This window comes from Miniopterus schreibersii (assembly GCF_964146895.1).
Source record: "Miniopterus schreibersii genome assembly, chromosome: 6".
In the NCBI taxonomy this organism is placed as follows: domain Eukaryota; kingdom Metazoa; phylum Chordata; class Mammalia; order Chiroptera; family Miniopteridae; genus Miniopterus; species Miniopterus schreibersii.
In genome coordinates, this window is record NC_138107.1 from 21,927,463 (window position 1) to 21,946,327 (window position 18,865).

The 18,865-nt window shown below is 35.7% G+C and overlaps 1 protein-coding gene across 28 annotated transcripts in view; it reads left to right on the forward strand.

The window, feature by feature from the left end:
* Window positions 1-18,865, forward strand: part of MLIP (muscular LMNA interacting protein) — a 212,256-nt gene that overhangs the window by 125,309 nt on the left and 68,082 nt on the right. For 15 of the 28 annotated variants that reach the window (XM_081139665.1, XM_081139650.1, XM_081139653.1 and 12 more), the window contains 5 exons: window positions 2,379-2,450; window positions 11,220-11,285; window positions 11,369-11,452; window positions 11,559-11,618; window positions 18,683-18,727. In XM_081139665.1, coding sequence (XP_080995791.1) covers window positions 2,379-2,450; window positions 11,220-11,285; window positions 11,369-11,452; window positions 11,559-11,618; window positions 18,683-18,727 — 327 coding nt within the window. The remainder of the gene's footprint in view (window positions 1-2,378; window positions 2,451-11,219; window positions 11,286-11,368; window positions 11,453-11,558; window positions 11,619-18,682; window positions 18,728-18,865) is intronic. The other 13 variants (XM_081139663.1, XM_081139642.1, XM_081139647.1 and 10 more) reach the window with 3 other exon arrangements.

The following is an 18,865-nucleotide window of genomic DNA, read 5'->3' on the forward strand; positions in this document are numbered from 1 at the left end:
AAGGAGAGGTCCTTAGAAACAGCAGTACAACCATCATGCTGAAGACAGCTCTTAGAATGCGCATGACTCCAAGGGGCAGGGAACTGGGGACAAAGGAATAGTTGTACTGTATTTTGGCTCAATATAATGGAAGAATTTTGCACCAATTCTAACAATTATGCTAAATGTGTTGCCTTGGGAGGTAGGCAGGTGTTTATGTGGTGGCAGAACAGAGGACCAGAGAGATTTATGTCTTAGATAAGGGATTAAACCAAATGACCTTCAACATCGCTTCTGATTCTAAGATTCTATGGCATGATGTGTGCATTAATGAGACACCTCTCTGTACAGGTTTCTCCAGCTATAGTCTTTTTTTTTAAGAATTTAAAAAAAAAAATATCTTTATTGATTTCAGAGAGAGGAAAGGAGAGAGAGAGGGAGAGAGAGAGATAGAAACATCAGTGATGAGAGAGTCATTGATCAGCTGCCTTCTGCACGTCCCTGACTGGGGATCGAGCCCCCAACCCGGGCATGTGTCCTGATGGGAAATTGAACCCCGATCCCCTGGATCCTAGGTCGATGCTCAACCGCTGAGCCACACCCGGCCGGGCTCCAGCTATAGCCTTTAGAGCAGATGAAGACAGGAGGACAAACATTATAAATGATTATGCTTCCTGAAATGCTAGGCAAGGGAATAGGGTAGGTAAGTGCCCTGTTGTTGAGCTGGAATGCTTGGATCCGGATCCCAGCTATGGCTTCCAAGATAGTGACCTTAGATAAGCCGTTTAACATCACTGCACTTTAGTTTCCATATATCAAATGGATAGAATATAGAATCTACCTAACAGGCTTGCTGTAATAATGAAATGAGATAATACACAAAAAGCTTTTTGAATGGTGTCTTGCTCATAGTGATCGTTAGCTATTATTATTGCAACTATTATTACGGTTAAATATCTGTAAAACCATCATGGAGTATTAGTGGATATATTTTATTCTGTATTATTTGTTTTTAGATATTTATTGGGAGAATATATTATCTTATAGAGAAAGTATGGTTATGGGATCCAGGCAAGCCTGGCTGTCAAACCTGTTTCTACTCTTTATGAGCTGTTCAATCTTAGGTTAGACTACACCTGACCTCACCCTGTCTCCTCTTCCTAATGACTCTGTAATTATAGGGCTTCTGAAAAATTAAATGAGGCAATGTATATAATTTTTCCAGTAATAAATGTCAGCTCTTATTCCCCATGAAGAGATGACATTTCATTTTTTCTTTATCCAAATATGTATTGTCTGGAGACCATAGCAGTGCAAGATGATTATAGAGACTTAGGGCTTGAAAGGGACCTGAGACTTCTGCCAGGTCCGGAATATTGATTTTCTCTTACCGTCATTGTACGAGTTTAATGAAAGTTACTTCAGTTATACCTGTAAAACTCAAGGGATGTTTTTTTGTTTGATTGCCCTGTCTTCTTCTGTAGACCCTTTATTCAGCTCGGAGCTGTGTGCAGATTCCCCCTGACTCTGAGCCCCCGCGGAAGCCGCCTGAGACGGGCTTCTGAAGTGACAGGGGCCTTGAACTTAGTTAAGCAGCCTGGGACCCAGAGCAGTATCAAAGCCGGGCTTTTGATTATGCATATTATCCCGATTTCTACAACTTCCTCATGCTCAGCTTTCTCCCCCAAATACTACATAAAACGGAACTATATTGCTCTGAGTTGTACTTAAAACTCAGGAATTTTATCATTTGGTTCATTAACGTTACTATATTAGAAAGTACAGGAGATGGTGAGGTTTAAAAAGTAAATTTAAGATCAAGAGCTTTCTAGTTCTTCCGTTTTGGAGTTAAATTGAAAAATTACTTCTATTCAGAATATGCTGCTTATAAAAATGCTACTAAATTTTATGTATTCTGATCTTAGTTTTTATGAATGATGTAAGAGTGTATCAAGAGTTCAATATAATTTATTGGCATAATGTTTATTAATTATGGCACTACAGAAAAGAAACTCTTTCCTTCGAGAGTAAAAAACAAAACAAGATAACCCTCAAATATAAAGAATAGTACAGTACTCCTACGAGGAAATACTGCTGATGAGAAATTTATATATAACTTTCTGGAGACTGATACTTTCAAGTTCTGAAGCTATATATCATATCATTGCCTATAATTCCCCAGGCTGCTATTTTACCACTGTGATAGTTCTTTGCTTCTCATTCTAATGAAATATTAACATGGGGAGCTAACTTTTTTCTGTCAAAAACGCCTTGTTCAAGCATAATAACTGTTTTCTCCGTTTCATAACTTGTCATTTAACCTGGTAGAACTAGTCTAAGTTACAACATATTCTTCCCTCTTTTCATCTCCACTCTTGCTTTCTGGTTGCCCACTCTAGCAGTACAAGACCAGTTCAAGCTACAAGGCTTTTGCAGCAATCCCTACCAACACATTGCTTCTGGAACAGAAGGTCAGTGTGGGCTCAAAAGCAGAGTGAATTTTATGTTTCTAATGTCATTTTTGTTATGTTTTCTAAAATGTCTGTTTTCAAGGTCTGTCTTTACTAAAATAAAATTCTACTCTCAGTTTTGGGTGATGTGATGAAAACATCTTGGTAAATAAAATGGAAGACATCGTCGATTTATCACTAGAGGCTAGATATGAACCTAGAGTATCCAGTCCCATGTCAGTTAGCCCTGGAAAAGTTAGTTTCGATTTGGCTAGATCCCTGTCCTTTGGAATTTTAGGTGATTATTATATTCAAAGAGCTTCCGCCTCTATTCGCATTGATCAAAAGAGTAGAGGTAAAATGGGGTTACATGTGGAACTAGCCACCTTAGTCAAAACTTGGTGACTCAGGTTGGCTTCCACAGTGTAGAAACATGTTAGCTGAGTATCTAGCTTAGCTCCTCAAATCCCATCAGGGGCTAAACCTCCATTCCTGCTGGCTACTGATCCTACCTCCATAAATGAGAGGGAGGACTGAGATCACTTCCAATGACCCATGCTTTTGCATGGCTCCAGAGCATTTTTGCTTTGCTATTAAGAGCCATTAATTATAAAATTATAGGATTCTGCTTCAGTAGGTAAATTAAGTTAGAGTCTCTTGTTCAAAAGCACATTACAGATGCTCAAATGAAGGCCAAATGGAGGATCATATCAGAATCAAAGTGAAATCAATTACCAAATCTATGAAATTATTCATTTCATATGTTATTTTTATGATATTTATTTGGGCAATTTATCTTTTTGTGCATTAAACCCATCCCCTCCACTTCTCTGGTGTAATTAGTGCTTCAAATACTGTTATTATCATTTGTCAAATGTGAATGTTTGCCAACCAGGTGGTATTTTGACCACTGGTTTATGAATCTACATTCTTGTTATTTTAGTATAATCTGGGGATTAAACCTTTATATGATCTCTTGTCTAAAAAGTAGGAATTGTTAGTGGGAAATGCTAAGTAGTATGTAGGTGAACATTAGTGGGGAGCCTTTCTTATATTGTATATCTCTGATAACTAATTCTAAATTATCTACATGTAGTCAAGAATCTATGCTCTGTGTATCTACATGCTTTGAACTGGGGCTTGGGAGATGTCACTGGGCTGCAGAGAGACTGGAAGCTTTTTCTCTAGCTTCTCTTCTAAATTTCTACCTTTTATAACTCATTAAAAGAGGAGCCTAAAACTGATTTCAGGAGGCTTCAGAAGGATGCAAGGAGTGCACCAGTTGTCCCTTATTCTAATTGCCAGTTATTATGTTGAGTCCTAGTAGCAGCGTTTCCTCACCACAGACCCTCTGCCCATTTCACATGGACATTTCTGAAATCTGGTCATTAGTGTCTGCCTTCACAGAGGGGGAGATACTCTCCCCCAAAGCAGCCAGGCAAGGAGGAGAATAGGGGCCTATTGTGTCATGGTGTCCTTGCATCTCACCCGTCTCACCTAACCTGGCGTATTCTCCTGCACCTGTGTGCTTCTACTATATTAGCTCTTTATTTAGAAAGATAACAGTTAATTCTTCTTGAAAGATTTTTGTAAGATAAAGCTGGATGTCATTATTGGTTCCAGAATTTCTGTCTACCAGCTCTCTTCTCTTCTAATTAAATGGGTTTTAGAAATTTTAATCTATTCATCATTAAAAATGAGAACCATTAATTTAATTTCCAATTTCATTACAAACCCATTTCATCAATGTTTATGGTGGTATCACTGTACATTTAATCTAATGATAACTTCATATGGGAAAGGTTTTACGTTTTCAATTTTGAATAAACATGCTTTTTAGAAAAATTCTTCTTTTTATTTTTAGTATACCAAAATGCAAATATCATGATGCCTAATTTAAAATATTATTCCAGGGAGGACTGATTATTATACAAGCAGTAATGTGGGTTATTTTCTCTTGGTTAAGATAAATTGTTTTGGGACCATAAATATTTGAATTACTCAAAGATTTCACAATATGACTTGATGTTTGTTTTTTTTAGAGCCTTTGTATAATTCCACATATTTTTTGCTGGCTTTCCCATGGTATGTGTTCCTCAAGAAGAAACTTTACTTTGTAAGACTTTTTAAATAACAAAAGCCCTATCCCAAGATTTTATGCGAGTTTATTTCGATTTTCATTAATATTTCTTGAATAATATTATGCTGCTCTTTTAATGGTTATGCCAGCAGTTTTCAACTGGCGTGTCATGACAGGCACACAGGTGTGCTGCAAGAATGTTTAAAACATGCAATACCTGACTATTTAGTCAGGAGCACTGACCTCTTTTCCCTTAGATTGTCAAATAAAAAAATGACAACAGCCAACACAGCAAAAGCCATCTGGTGTGAATGAATCAAAATTATACCTATTTTTTTGTCAGATCAGCAAAAAATATAATATTTTTGGTGTGCCTCAGAATTTTAGTAATTAGTTTATGTGTGCCATGAGATGAAAAGTTTGAAAATTGCTGGTTTATACAATGAAACATATGCTGTTTCAATCACAGGAATTTATTTCTGAATTGAGTGGGAAAATTAAGACTGTAATAATCAGAAACTCACCTATTTTGGAAAGCATTAACATTTTGGAATATTTTAAATCACAGAAACTTTTTTGAGTTCCCTTCAGTATCACACAGAACATCAAGCACTGGAGTTTCATTATAATACTCTGTTAGCGTCTATGCTGTAGAATGCCTTGAAGATAGAACTAACATTTAATTCAAGTCTTAGTTCAACAATTAATTCTCTCACCCAGTCAGATTAAACCCATGGTTGACATTTTAGACAACATTCTGTTTTATAGCATATAGTATAATTAGTCAGGAACTTAAAACTAATACTATTTTTAAAAGCAAGATTTTCTCCAAATTCAATACAGGTGTCCCTTGCAATGAGACATTAAGCCATCATTGAATCACTGGACTGGTTTCAGATTTAATCATCCCTAGATGAAGCACATAATTTTCACAAGAGTACATTTTGTTGGCAAGGAATATGAGGTTTCTGGTACTTCTGTTCTATAATTTATTTTTTGCATCAAAACTGAAATTTATAGCTCATTCAGTCTTCTATCTTTTTTCCCTATGTACATTTAGGAGGGAAGCATTTTTAGCCTAATTCTTAACAAGGGCTTTATAGGAAGAGGTAATGTAAGCGTCATCTTTTAACATGTTTGCTTCAGGGCCTTTGGCTTAATCTGCTGCCAATAATCATCCCCCAGATTGAAGTGAGGATGAAGCACAAGTGATTATAAAGCAGGAACAAAGTCACCAGGCTACTTTGCATTTGTGCCTGTCCACCAACCTCATTACTATATGTTCAACCATATGCTGAGCTCTGTGGAGAAAATAATTTTGATAGGAACATTATTTTTTAGTCTCTATGTGTCTACTATTCTTTTCAGAGAATGTTAGAAGTGTTTCTTGTATTGACTAAGTTTTCTTTCTATCGTCTGAGTCTGATAGCAATGGATAAAAAGTTAAAATTAAACTGAAGAGCACATATTATTCTAAATACATGGATTATTATTTTTATTGTGCACTTGTGTTAAGGAAAGAAAAGATGAAGGTGGGAATATTTTCATGAAATCACATAATATGCATCTTTATTGTCTCTCAAGTAATTAATGTTTTCCATAATAATATAAATTTTCTTCTTGAAAATAATTTGAATTCATTGTTCTTTTTCTTACAAGTATTCCTCAGTATAAAATCAAGGCTATGATTACTACTATCTTCCAACAAAGGCATTACTATCCGACAAGTGGCATTATAAAGATAGATTTAATTCATAAACTACGTATGTTTGAAAAAGAATTCTAGAGGAGCTCAATTTTATAAATAGCATATATAAATTGCAGGATTAATTATTTAAACAAAAGTTCTGGGATAAAAATTATTAATATTTTTTCAGTGGGAGGAAGGTAAAGAATAACTATTTTGAAGACTGCTAAAAAAAAATTAGAAACTTAAAGATTTGAGATCTCATCAGCTGTCAAATCAATTTATTCTAAGTTGCCAGTTTAATTTTTGAAGACATGAGTTGGTAAACTCCAATCTGATTAAACATATGTCTTTGGGTGAGACTATTTTAAGATCTCTGCAAGTCTGAAAAATTTAACAAAATCTGGTTGCTAACTTAGCATATGGCCCATCCTAGAGAGATGTCTCTTAATTTAGATTAGTATAAATAGTGACTGTGTCCCCAATTTCTTTAGCAATGGAGAAGTGCCAGGACCCAAATCTATACTAATTGGTTCTCCTCAGGCGGTTGTCTACTGTGCACATATCTCTATTAAAACACTTAGCAAAACATATTTAATTATGCATATTGGTTGTTTTATTTTTTACCATGTACTATTTGAGAGAATATAGTAGAATTTTGCTAAATACTTATTGAATAAATTAATTTAGTTTATAGTTGGGTATGTCTCTAAAATTTCCAATTTTACTCCATGGGATTTTTAAGACAAATTTTTGTTTCAGAGGATTATAAAAATAAAGGGGTCTAGTGTATGACAGTTGGGGTGATGACAATTAAGAACCTTCCTTTAGGGTCGAATGAGCCTCATCAATTCTGCTTCCATGGAAAAGATATAAGGGACCTTCTGCTACAAAGGAAGTAAGTTGGTTTTAGACTTGGCACCTTTTAACAATTAGAGAATAAGGGCTCGATGGCTACCATATAGACTGCTGTAGTGTATCAGACACTGAGCTGAAGGCTTTACTGTCCTCCCAGCTCTGAGAAGGTTTTGATGATCACAGATGCCACGTAGATGCCCCCAAACAGCAGGGCTGGTATGTGGCTGAGTTGGGTCCAAGTGGGATCTGATTACCCCCTAGCCGCTCCCGGCTCCTCACACGCCGGGGACACCAACGAGCTGAAGTGAAGGACTGAGGAAGAGACAATGATTTTGGATCCCTGTCTATTACACTTTTTTCATTACCTGCTAAAATATATTTAAATTCAAATTAAATTAGAACAACAAAAGCATGCTTTTAAATGAAGAACAATGAAAGGAAATTGGAAATGATTTAGCTCTGAGAAGACTTTCGTGAGTAAGGAATTACAAAACCAGCCCCATTCCTTGAGCTACTGAAAGAGATGAGGTGAATGACAGAGGAGGAGCTGCTGACTGGAAATAAGAACCCCCTTCTCATACCCTCTATTAAATGAAGGAAAAGTATGGGTCTTTCTGCCCCTGAGCCTTGATGGGTGGATTCCGAACTGTCTGAAACGGTTAGCAAAACTCCCCTTTCTCCTGTGTAGGGAGAACACACATTTAACTCTCCAAAGGCTTTGGGATCAAGACCACCAAGTAGATTTCCCTAGTTCTTAATATTTTTAAACCAATCATAAGACAACAGTCTAATGATAAATATTCCTGGATCTTTAAAGAAGCTGTGCTTTTATATATCTGGAAGCCCTTTTGGTTTACAGTGCCCCCTTTTCTTCAGATTCGAATGCTATTCAGATCTGAATTGCCAACTAGATAACCTAAGTGAGAGTTATTTTCTAAGAATATCTTCAATCCTATAAATGGTTTTGTATTAATGACTAAAAAAGAGTAAAGCTTTTATAGCCCTCATAGGGTTTATTTCACCAAATGTTTGGCAATGTATAAGGGCATTTAGGTTTATCATGAATCATTGTTTGGGGGGAGGGGGGTTGACTTGATCTTTACTAAAATATAGTAACTCACCCATGAACTTTTTGAAATCCAATCCAATTAGATAGCCTAGGCATCACAAAAAGTTTACAAACCCCTTTAGATTATTCTTCCTTTGAAAGCAGTTAAATTTCTAACTCTACTTAGAGTGCAACTACAGCATTCTATCTTTAGATAATTTTTAGACCTTAATCCTATTTCCAAAGTGAGTACATTAGACTGATTTAATATATCTGATGAAAAATTGTTTGCAATTCCATCAGAGATATTCCCTTTGCTGGGGGAACACCTATTACAGTTTATTGGCATGTACTCCCATAAGGACTTGGATTTACAATGCTTGCTTGTAATACTTAGCTATTAAATATAATGTAGTATTGAGCTCAAAAACTATTTTCTTTTAAACATCAGACTTACTATATTTCTTTTCAAAAATGAGGACCCAAAGTTGGCCATCCCAAGCAAAATAGCACTACTTTTAATGAGAATATTTCTGATAACTTATATTAGTTAAGAATCTTTGAAAATAGAATTCATAGCATGTCCCAATTATGACTCACTTGGCCATAGTCCAATTTGATAGAAAAAAATATGCTTTAATAAAAATCTTTTATTGGAGAATATTCGGAAAGAACTTCACTCAAAATTAATAAATATAAAGAAACATTGATACGGTCCTGCTGGCTAAGTTGTGAAAAAGCAATCTACAGTCATATTTCCTGTTAATAGAGATTTAATATATTTTATTTTAATAACATTTTTGTACTTCAGAGAAACTACATTTTATGGCTGCCAGAAGGAGTGGATCAAGATGATACATTTGAAAACTTCTCATCAATAAAAAATCAATTTTAGTAAATTTCAAGGCTATTTAAACTCAAAATAACCCCCTTCCAAATTCTACTGCAGTCTTAGTATTGTCCCCATTTCAAAGTTTCAGCACATTAATGACCTACCACTAGTTATCTTCCTTAATTTTCAAATCGTTCTGAGTAGTTTTAATTTTTTTTTTCTTTGAGTAAATTTCAGTATTTTAAATAGCCTAATGAGAGTTGTGTTTGCCTATAATAAGTTTCCACAGAGAAATCAGGATATGAACCTTATTTGATTTTACGTGAACAAATATTCTGTCATTAAATTAACCCTGACCACATGCTCAGATCTTTGATGGTAAACAAATTCAATTCAAATATGGGAAAAGAAATTATTTATTTGTTAGTTAAAATATTTAGAGTTTAAACTACTTCTCTAGAGTGTTGTACTGAGGAGTATTAAAATCACATTTTTTCTATGATTTATTTATTAATTTAACTTCATTAATTTGTCAGTTTACCCTTTCAATCCATCCTAAAGACTTTTATTGAGCATAAATCATGTGCTTTCTCCTGAAGCCACAAAAATAAAATACCATATTTTCCCTATTGTAATAGGACAAATGGTCCAGCATGGTGGAGATAGAGTTGGAAAGGTAATTATGATGCAATATACTTAAGTTATGTGAAGGTGATAGGGTGTCCCAACTTGACAAATGTATTGTAGAATTAGAGTAAAAGAGAAAAAGGCTAAGAACTAGACAAGGCATTTTTAAAGAATGAAATCTGCGGCTTGCCTCACAAAGCAAGGCTCACTATGAATTTATGTTATGAAAGTATGCTATTGATACATAGAATAAAGTAGAATATAGAACAGCTCACATCTATACAAATGATAAATGAAACAGTGTCAATGAAGGAGAGGGGAATGAACATATGAAAGATGCCCAAACTAAAAAATCATCAGGGAAATGAAATCTAAAACCAAAGAGAGATATTTGATGTATTTTAAGATGTTAACAATTTTTTTAAACTGTGAAAACAAGAGCTCTCATTCATTGTTATGATGAGTATAAATTATTCAATTGTTTTTAAGACCAATTTGAGAATATCTGATATAGGTAGCTCTCCATGATTACACTATTGTGCAGATCCTTTAATCTTAAAACTAAAGATGTGTGTCTAAAGAAATGTATACATGGATGATAGAGAAAATTGGAGACACCTTAAATATCCAGCAACAGAAGAAAGTATCCATTTTTTTGTGTGTGGAATATGCATACAGTGGAATCCTATGTGTAAGTGAATGACAACAATTAAATACATGGGAAAAGTGATAATGTGGGAAGAAATTTTCAATGGTGATGGATATATGTATAGCCTAGATCATAACTCGACAAATGGTTAAAAAAAAAAACCACAACAAAAAACAAAGCAAGTACCAAAAGCATACATTATACTTACACAAAATTAGAAGGATTGAGCATAACAGCCTCATAGCATGTTTAATGATGTATACATGTATGAATATGATGAAAAAAAATTATTGACATACGTTTGTTGATAAACACAAAATGGATGGGAATGGTTACCTCTCATGAGGAGGGAGAAGCAGCAGGTGGGAGAAATCACCCAGCTTCTGTTTCACCTCATAGTCTCAATGGAGTGAATGCAGTGAACGAGTTGTGTATCTGAACTCTACCATAGCAAACTAAAAGTACGTTTCATTTTGAAAATAGCTGTCATTTGAAGCCAAATCTGATGAATAAGGTAGCCAAGACTTTTTAGATATAAATGATTAAAAACTTTTTAGATATAAATGATTAAAAATGAGGTCAGGTTATTTTTATTCGGTGTGCATGTTTCTTGCAAATTGGTCCTGAAGCATGTCCTCAAGAATGGTTTTTGCAAAATTTTGAGAAATGGCTACATCATTGTTATTTCTGTGTGGAGTTTCTATTAGGGCACTTCTTTGAAGGGAGCAAGACTCTTCTGTATGTATAAGATGTCCAGGTTCTAGTTTGTATGTTAAAAGCACAGCCTCCTTTCTTTATCCCAACATCTTTTAATAGAGATTTTGATTCCACGAGAGAAACTGGACAAATGTGGAAAATGCTTCCATGTCAGAGAAGAGCTCATCAAATTATCCAAAGATTTTTTTTCTGGGAAATATTGAGATATACAGCGATTTCTTTGAAGATACTTTTCTATGACATTTATGTTTGACTAAAAGCCTCACATAAGAACTATTTCATTTACCACTAGGCACTAGATGAGCCAGCCAAGACCGAAAGTCTCTCCAAGGACAACCCATTATACCCACCTCTGGAGGTAATGACTTCATATTACCCCTGCTTTTGAAATTCAATCCCAAAACTCATTGCTAACTCAGTACCTGGTTTCAATTCTTCCAGTTTTGTTTCCCTGCACAGCTCAGGCAGCAAACTGAAGAGCTCTGTGCTACCATTGATAAGGTCTTACAGGATTCCTTGTCTATGGTAATGCCTTAGACTAGAATGTGCAATTCAAACATTTGCTTGCTTGTCTTCATTGGCCTCTACTTGAGTACGATGCATCACAAGCTTGTCCTCTTTTATTTTCCAGCATTCTTCTGGCTCTCCTTCAAGCTCCCTACAGAAATTGTTGAGTTCTGACACTGTCAAAGTATGTATATGTTTAATATAATTTACTGAACCATGAGAATTTCTATATCAATGATTTTTAAGCTGCATGTCAAAGCCCAATAGTGAATTGGGAAATTAATTTAGTGGGTAGCAACCAGCACTTTTTTGGTCAGCAAATGGCATTTAAAAAATAGAATAGTAACAATGTAAAATGCCAGACTCTATTCTAAGCAGTATAGGTATTATTGAAATTTACATCAGTTTGTTTACATATACTACATGGGTATGTGTGTACAGGGTTGCTAAGTAAAATCTGTTTCTAACTGTGGGCCAAGTTCAAAACACTTTGAAGGCCAATATATTATACTGTGTTATATGCTGGCATTTTCAGAAGCTCTGTGGAAGTAACTGCATGTAGAATTTGTTGCCTAATCTCATCCCCAACCATATCTTCAATACTTATGTAATTCACAGCCATTTAGAGTTGTAGAAGTGGAAAATGAAGTAGACTAAAGCATCATTAGTCTAAGAGCTTTAACACAGATTATTTCTGGAATATTTTTTCTTTTGGTTGACAGAATCTATTTCATTGTTCTTTGACTCAGAGGGATAGGAGCCTGGATATTTTAGATTGTTAGGACCCTACCAAAGCATTAATTGTTGCATTTACATAATTAAATATTTTCTTCTTATAATGTAGCCTTTTTCATTTGTTGGAATAAAATCCTACATTTTCTCAAGTTTTTGTTTGAATGCTTAATACAGACCTACTTATCCAAATTTTAAAATGATTGTGGTTTTTTCTTTATTGATAATTGTTAGTTTTGTTTCTCAGCCTAATGTTCTTTCTTGGAATTAGTATACCTTGTGCATGTTCTTTTTAAAAATTGGATACTATGTATAAGGTAGAAATGTAGAAATTGCTTATAATTGGAAGAGTAATCCCAGTTATCAATTGGAACATTATTGACAAATATCCATTAATAATGACTCTGAAGCCTAGTAACCATTAATTGTCAGTATTAAAAAATTATATTTTTGCAGAGAGGACCTACAAATGAGTAATTGTAGTTTCTGTGTTTATTATCTATTTAGTTGTATATTCTTTGTCCTTTAATCTAAAAATATTAAACAGTTTGCTTTGCCAAAAACCACTATGTAAATCTTAAAATATATTTTTTCTTATTTTATTTGTTTAACATATAAAAATACCCTATATTATATTAACTGTAATGGGGATATGATTTAAATAATAACATATGAATAATCATCATTATTATTGATTTATTTAACAAATATTTAATGCTTATAGTATTTAAAAACATTATCCTAGGTCATGGTTATTAAGGCGATTATTTCATTCAACAAATATTTATTTAGTGACTACTATGGGCCTGGCACTGTGGGGCATTAGGGATATAGACAATGGTGAACAAGGCAGAGTAACCTAGAGGGGCCATACTTTGAGTGTAATAATCAGAAAGTAGAATTCAAGCTGAGACCAAAGATGGAAAAAAACCAACCAGAGAAAGATGAGAGAGAACAGCTTTCAGGCAGAGGAGTAGTCACATGCAAATTTCCTGAGTCAGGAAAGTGCTTAGTGTGTGTGAAGATGGTGACAGGTGTGTCTGCAGCATAGTGAGCTGGGGTGAACCATGGAGCATGAGATCGAGAAGTGGGCTAAGGACAGTGAAGATCAGTATATGCCATGGCATGAAGTTTGAGTTCCAAGGAAAACTGGAAAACATAAAAATATGGGGGAAATAATATGAAACCATTGAAAAAGATCACATTGGGTGCTACAAAGAGGCTCCTGAGGCCAGGGAGGCAGCCAATGAAGTTGGCCTAGGTAGGGTCGGTCCACAGCGAGAGGCGCATGTGGGTATGAGAGAGAGATTTCAGACTTGCTGCAGGTTTGGATGTGAGTGTGAAGGGGGGAAGAATCACCGGTGAGCTCCAGGTCTCTTCCTTGAGCAAAGCTGACAGTGAAGGAGGCACAGTGTGGTAGAGGAAAGAGAGTTGATGTTTGTTTTGGGCAGGATGACCTTGAGGTGTGTTTCGAGGAGGGCCTAAACCTATGTGTCTGGAGGGCAGTGGAAGAGATCTGGGGATGACCAGCACATGGATGTTGTGAGCTCCCTGTACAGAGCCCCAAGGAACAAAACATTGCAGATCCAATAAAGGAGGTGGAGTGGGCACCTACAAAGGAGAAAAAAAGTCCATTGTATAAAAATCAGCAGTATGGTATCATGGAAGCTGCAGGAGAAGAGAATTGAATAGAATATAATTGCGGTGCTGCCAGGAGCAAGAGAAAGCTAAGCCTAGAGAAGCGTTTATTTTGGACTTATATATTTGAATCATTACGGTTATATTTTTGTTAACCTCTTCTTTATTTAGATCCTTATTTCTCACAAATTTGTAGCTTTATCATGGATTTACTTTTTTCCTTGGAATCTTGTTGAAAATTGTATTCAACAAAGTCTGATTGTTTTGATTCAATTGTATGGCCTCTGTCCCTGAAAATGTCTTTTTCTTTGCCCATTCATTTAAATTATAATTTCACTGGGCATAAAATTATAGATCCTCTCTCTTCAACATTTTTTACCCCAGGTTCTTTTACTTCAACACCATTCTTTGAAAGTATTTGTCAGCATGATATTTACTCCTCTGCTACTCCCCATTTACAGAGTGGTACTGTAAGCTTTTAGTATTTTTACCTTTATCTATGATGTGACTGAGTTTTCTTATAATGTGTCTAGGTGTGCATTTGATTCTCTTATGTATCTGGATTGGTACTCTCTTTGATCTTTCACTTAGAGCCTTTAAATTTTTCTTCCCTTTATATTCAGGATAATTTTGAATGATTTTTTCAGATGTTTCTTTTCTGCTGGGACTCTTAAAATACCGTGGTTGTCACTTTTGCTTCTGTACTCCATATCTCTTAATCTTTATAAATTTTTTTCTATTTATTGCTTCCTGATTCCTTCAAGAGTGTTTCTTGATCTGATAGTCTGGCTCAAGTATTTGTTCAGTGTCTATTTTGATCTTTGATGCCCATGCAAAGTTCTTTCTTGTAGCTTACAAAGTTCTTTTATTTCAAGTTAGGCTTATTGAGGTATAATTACTCACTGTAAAATTTACCCTTTCAGTGTACAGTTCCATGGCTTCTGACAAAGCATACAGTTATGTAACCACCCTCACATCGCAGATACAAAACACTTCCATCATATAAAAAAGTTCCTTCTGCTTCTTTGTGGTGTATCGCTCTCTCCAACTCAAGTACTGGGCAACCACTGATCTTTTCTCTGTCTCTATACATTTGCCTTTTCAAATGTCATATAAATAGAATTATAAAGTATGAAGTCTCTTGCGTCTGACTTTTTATACCTAGTAGAAGGCAACTGAGTTGATTCACTCATATTTTTGCATGTATCAGTGGTTCATTTCTTGTTATTGCTGAGTAGCATGCCATTGTATAGTTGTACCATACATTTACTATTCACCAGTTGATGGACAATTGACTTATTTTTAATTTGGGAGTATTACTAATAGAACTGCTTACCAGACTTTGTATGGTTCATATGCTTCCATTTCTCTTGGGTAGAGATCTACAAGTGAAATGGCTGGACCATTGTTTTTCTTTCACAGTATTTCTATTTTTCAGAAGTGCTATTAGTTTTCTATGGAAACTCAAATTTCTCTGGCCATATCAGCTGGCTTGGCCTTATGTATACCTAATGCCTGGGGTGGCAGGTACTAAAGTCTAGTTTCTCAGATTTTCTAATTCTGTGTGTGTGTGTGTGTGTGTGTGTGTGTGTGTGTGTGTGTGTGCAGGAGATGCATGTGTCTCAGAATATAGAAACTCTATAATATCAATGATTTCTCACTTGCTGCTTCTTCCCTGCCTCAGTGACACTGTCCCTCACCTTTGCCTTCCTAAACCTCTGCTTATGGCATTCCATACTCCTCTTTTCCAATTCCTGTCCCAGTTGTCATTACCAAGGAAGGGGTTAGGAAGAGAAGGGGACTAGTCAGAAGCTGGCCAGTTGTACAAACCTATAGTCAACTGTTCTGTTCTCTGCAGTCAGGCTGAAGGGCCACCTTGATGTTACCCTTATAGGTTCTTTTTTTTCACCATCCCTAAATTTTACTCCCTTACACTACCTCTTGCTTCCCTTATCTTTGTGATGAGAAGCAATATGAATGAGAAAGCAGAGACAGACTATGTAAAACAAACAAACAAATGCAGCTGCTTTGGAATGTTGGGCTGTGAAGGGGAGAGGGGAGTTGGGTCAATAGTGGGGTGGACTACAATTTTTCATTTGCTTAAGGCTAGAAACTTGGGTGTTAAGTTTTTGTCTCTCTTTCTCTCACATTTAATTTCTTTTGTATTAGAGATGCTGTTGCTGTATATTCAAAATATATGTAGAATATGCTTATTTCATAAGTTATATGCCCCTGAGCCATCCTCGTGTTTAGCTGGATAGTACATAGCCTTTCTTCTATACCCTTGCTTCACTATAATTTATTCTAAACACATAAAACAGAGGGATTCTTTTAAAGAATAAGTCAGATTATGACCCTCCTGTACTTAAAACCAGCAGTGCCTACATAGTTCCTTCAGAATATAAGCCAGAGTCCTTATAAGACCCCAAGAGGGCTTCTGAGACCCGGCTCTCTAACACGTCCATGATCTGTTCTCCAACTTCCCCCTTTGCCCACTTCTCTCCAGTCCTGCTCGCTACCTTGCTGGGTCTTGGATGTCCCATGCTCCTGCTTTAGCAGTTAGTTCTTTCTCAATCAACACTGTCAGTTTTTATAGTTTCTAGTTTCCTGTAAAATTTTGCAAGCTTTACTTTCACCTCAAACAGTATGGTTAAATATGGTGTTTTTTCAGTCTTGTTCTAAGAAAACAAATTCCTGGATTCCTTGTGGGTCTTTTCTGTTTCCTGTGGCTGCTCATTGTCACATTGTCTTACCTCTTTGTTTCTCTGAATCAAATTGTGTGTTGGATAGTCTACTTGAAAATTTATCTCTAGAAGTTATGTGAGGCCTCAGGTGGTATTATCTTCCTATAGAGAGTCTTTGCTTCTGTCAGACACCAGGAGCCCTAGCAAAAAAGGATTACCTTAATTTAAGGTAAGGTTTTGAGGTGATTTTTTTTTCTAAACAATCATTTTTAAATGCTTTGAGGCCATGCTGAAACCCATGTGAGATCTGGATAACCTATTCTTGCCAGTGGAGACTCTGACTTTGATCTTGCTACACACCTCTGAGAATGTCAAAAGTTTGGATCAGCTTCTCAAGCAACTCAACAGTATTTGCAAACACCCTCGAGGCAAAAGCAGATCTCAAATGCCTGTCTCCTCTCTTCAGGTTCCCTTTTTCTCCTGATCTTACCCCCAAATTCTTTACTCTCATTAGCTCACTGATGTTTTTAATAAAATATTTTCCAATATTTTGTTTGACTTTGTTATTATCTATTATGGCCAGATTACTCTGAGTTCCTTAGCCACCATTCTCAAAGGTGGAAATTCATATAAGAACTTGGCACTTGTTCCTTCTTAGTGGAATGCTTTTTATCTAGATACCCACATAGCCAACTTTCTCACCTCCTTCAAATCTTTGCTCAAATGTCACCTTCTCTAGATTGACCATCCTATTTAAAATTGTAAGCCCTCAGCACTCTTGACTTTCTTAACATTTGGGTGATCATATATGTATGTGTGTGTGTGTTTGGCAGAAGCAAAGATTTCCTTTGGAAGAATGTGCTACCCTAGGCGTCAAATTATTTCTACTCTTCTTTTTTGTTGTTTATTACCTTCTAACATATGATGTAATTTACTTCTTTATTATTTTATTGTTTATTTTCTCTCCTGCTGAAGTGTAAACTCCCAAGGGCAGGACATCTTTGTCTCTTGTGTTCACTGATAAGTCTGTAGTGTGTAGAACAGTTCCTGGCATCCAATAAATACATAATAATAGTTGTTGAATAGATAAATAGCCAACTGATCTCAGAAAGTGGGAAAATAAGCCTATAAGAGAGAAAATGGGGGCTTATCAGGGAATATTGAATGCCCATTTGAAGTTATCACTAATTTATAATGAAGTCAATTAGCTGATTGAGAGAATTTCCAGTAATATTTTGTTTTTCAAGTTTAGAAAAAATGAATAATAAGGTCCATCCAGGTTTTGTGTTTGGGGGCGTGGGGGGGTGGGGGGTGGGGGAATTCACAAGGAGAGAGCAAGGTAAGAGAAAGAAGGTAGAAAGTGACTGACAACAGGCAGTATATGTAAGCTAAGAGGTAATGAAGCGCTATGGAGCTGGTAATGGTCAATGATTTTGAAGCCTCAGTGAGGCTAAAGAAATGTTGCATTAGCGATATTTGAGAAATGAAGATGGTAGCTGGGGGTGGATTCTGAGATAGGATGTTAGAAATTGAAATTGTAGTGGTTTCCCATTTTATTTGTGAAGGCCAAGTATAGGAATGGTCCTGGAAATGAATGATTGAAATGGCGTGGATGAGAATGCCTTTGGAGATGAACAGCTTAAAGAACTGAGAGTAACAGGTTTCTATGTGAATTTTTAAAAAATATATATCTTTATTGATTTCAGAGAGAGGAAAGGAGAGGGAGAGAGAGAGAGAGAGAGAGAGAGAGAGAGAGAAACATCAATGATGAGAGTCATTTATCACTGCCTAGCCCGCAACCCGGGCATGTGCCCTGACCGGGAATCGAACCCTGATCGCCTGGATCCTAGGTCAACGTTCAACTGCTGAGCCACGCCCAGCCGGGCTCTGTGTGAATTTTGAGGTAGCTAAAAATTATGTAAAGACCTGTTATGATTCATGAATAAATATCATTAATAAATAAGAGAAAATTTACCAGAAAGCCGATAGCTCACATCAATGAAAAGAATAATAAAATGATTTAGTTTAATGAAATGATTTTCAAAGGAACGGAGGATTTTGTATAGAAAAGAGGGAGTAATGATTGGAAAGTTTTAATAAGAAAAAAAATAAGTGAACACTTATCTCAGAAGTTAAATCTTTTAGTGTTTTATTGCTTACTTCAATATTATAATTATATATATTTTTAATACAGACACCTACAACTGTTCCGAGATCAGCTGGTCGAGAAACCAAATATGTAAGTCCCTTCATAATTATACATATTGCTTTTTTTTAAGGGGTGAATATGTCAGCTTTGGAGGCAAGTCAATTATACAGTCATTTATATTGAGTTAATTTTTTTCATAAGTGGAAAAGGGTAGGACGGTAAAATCGA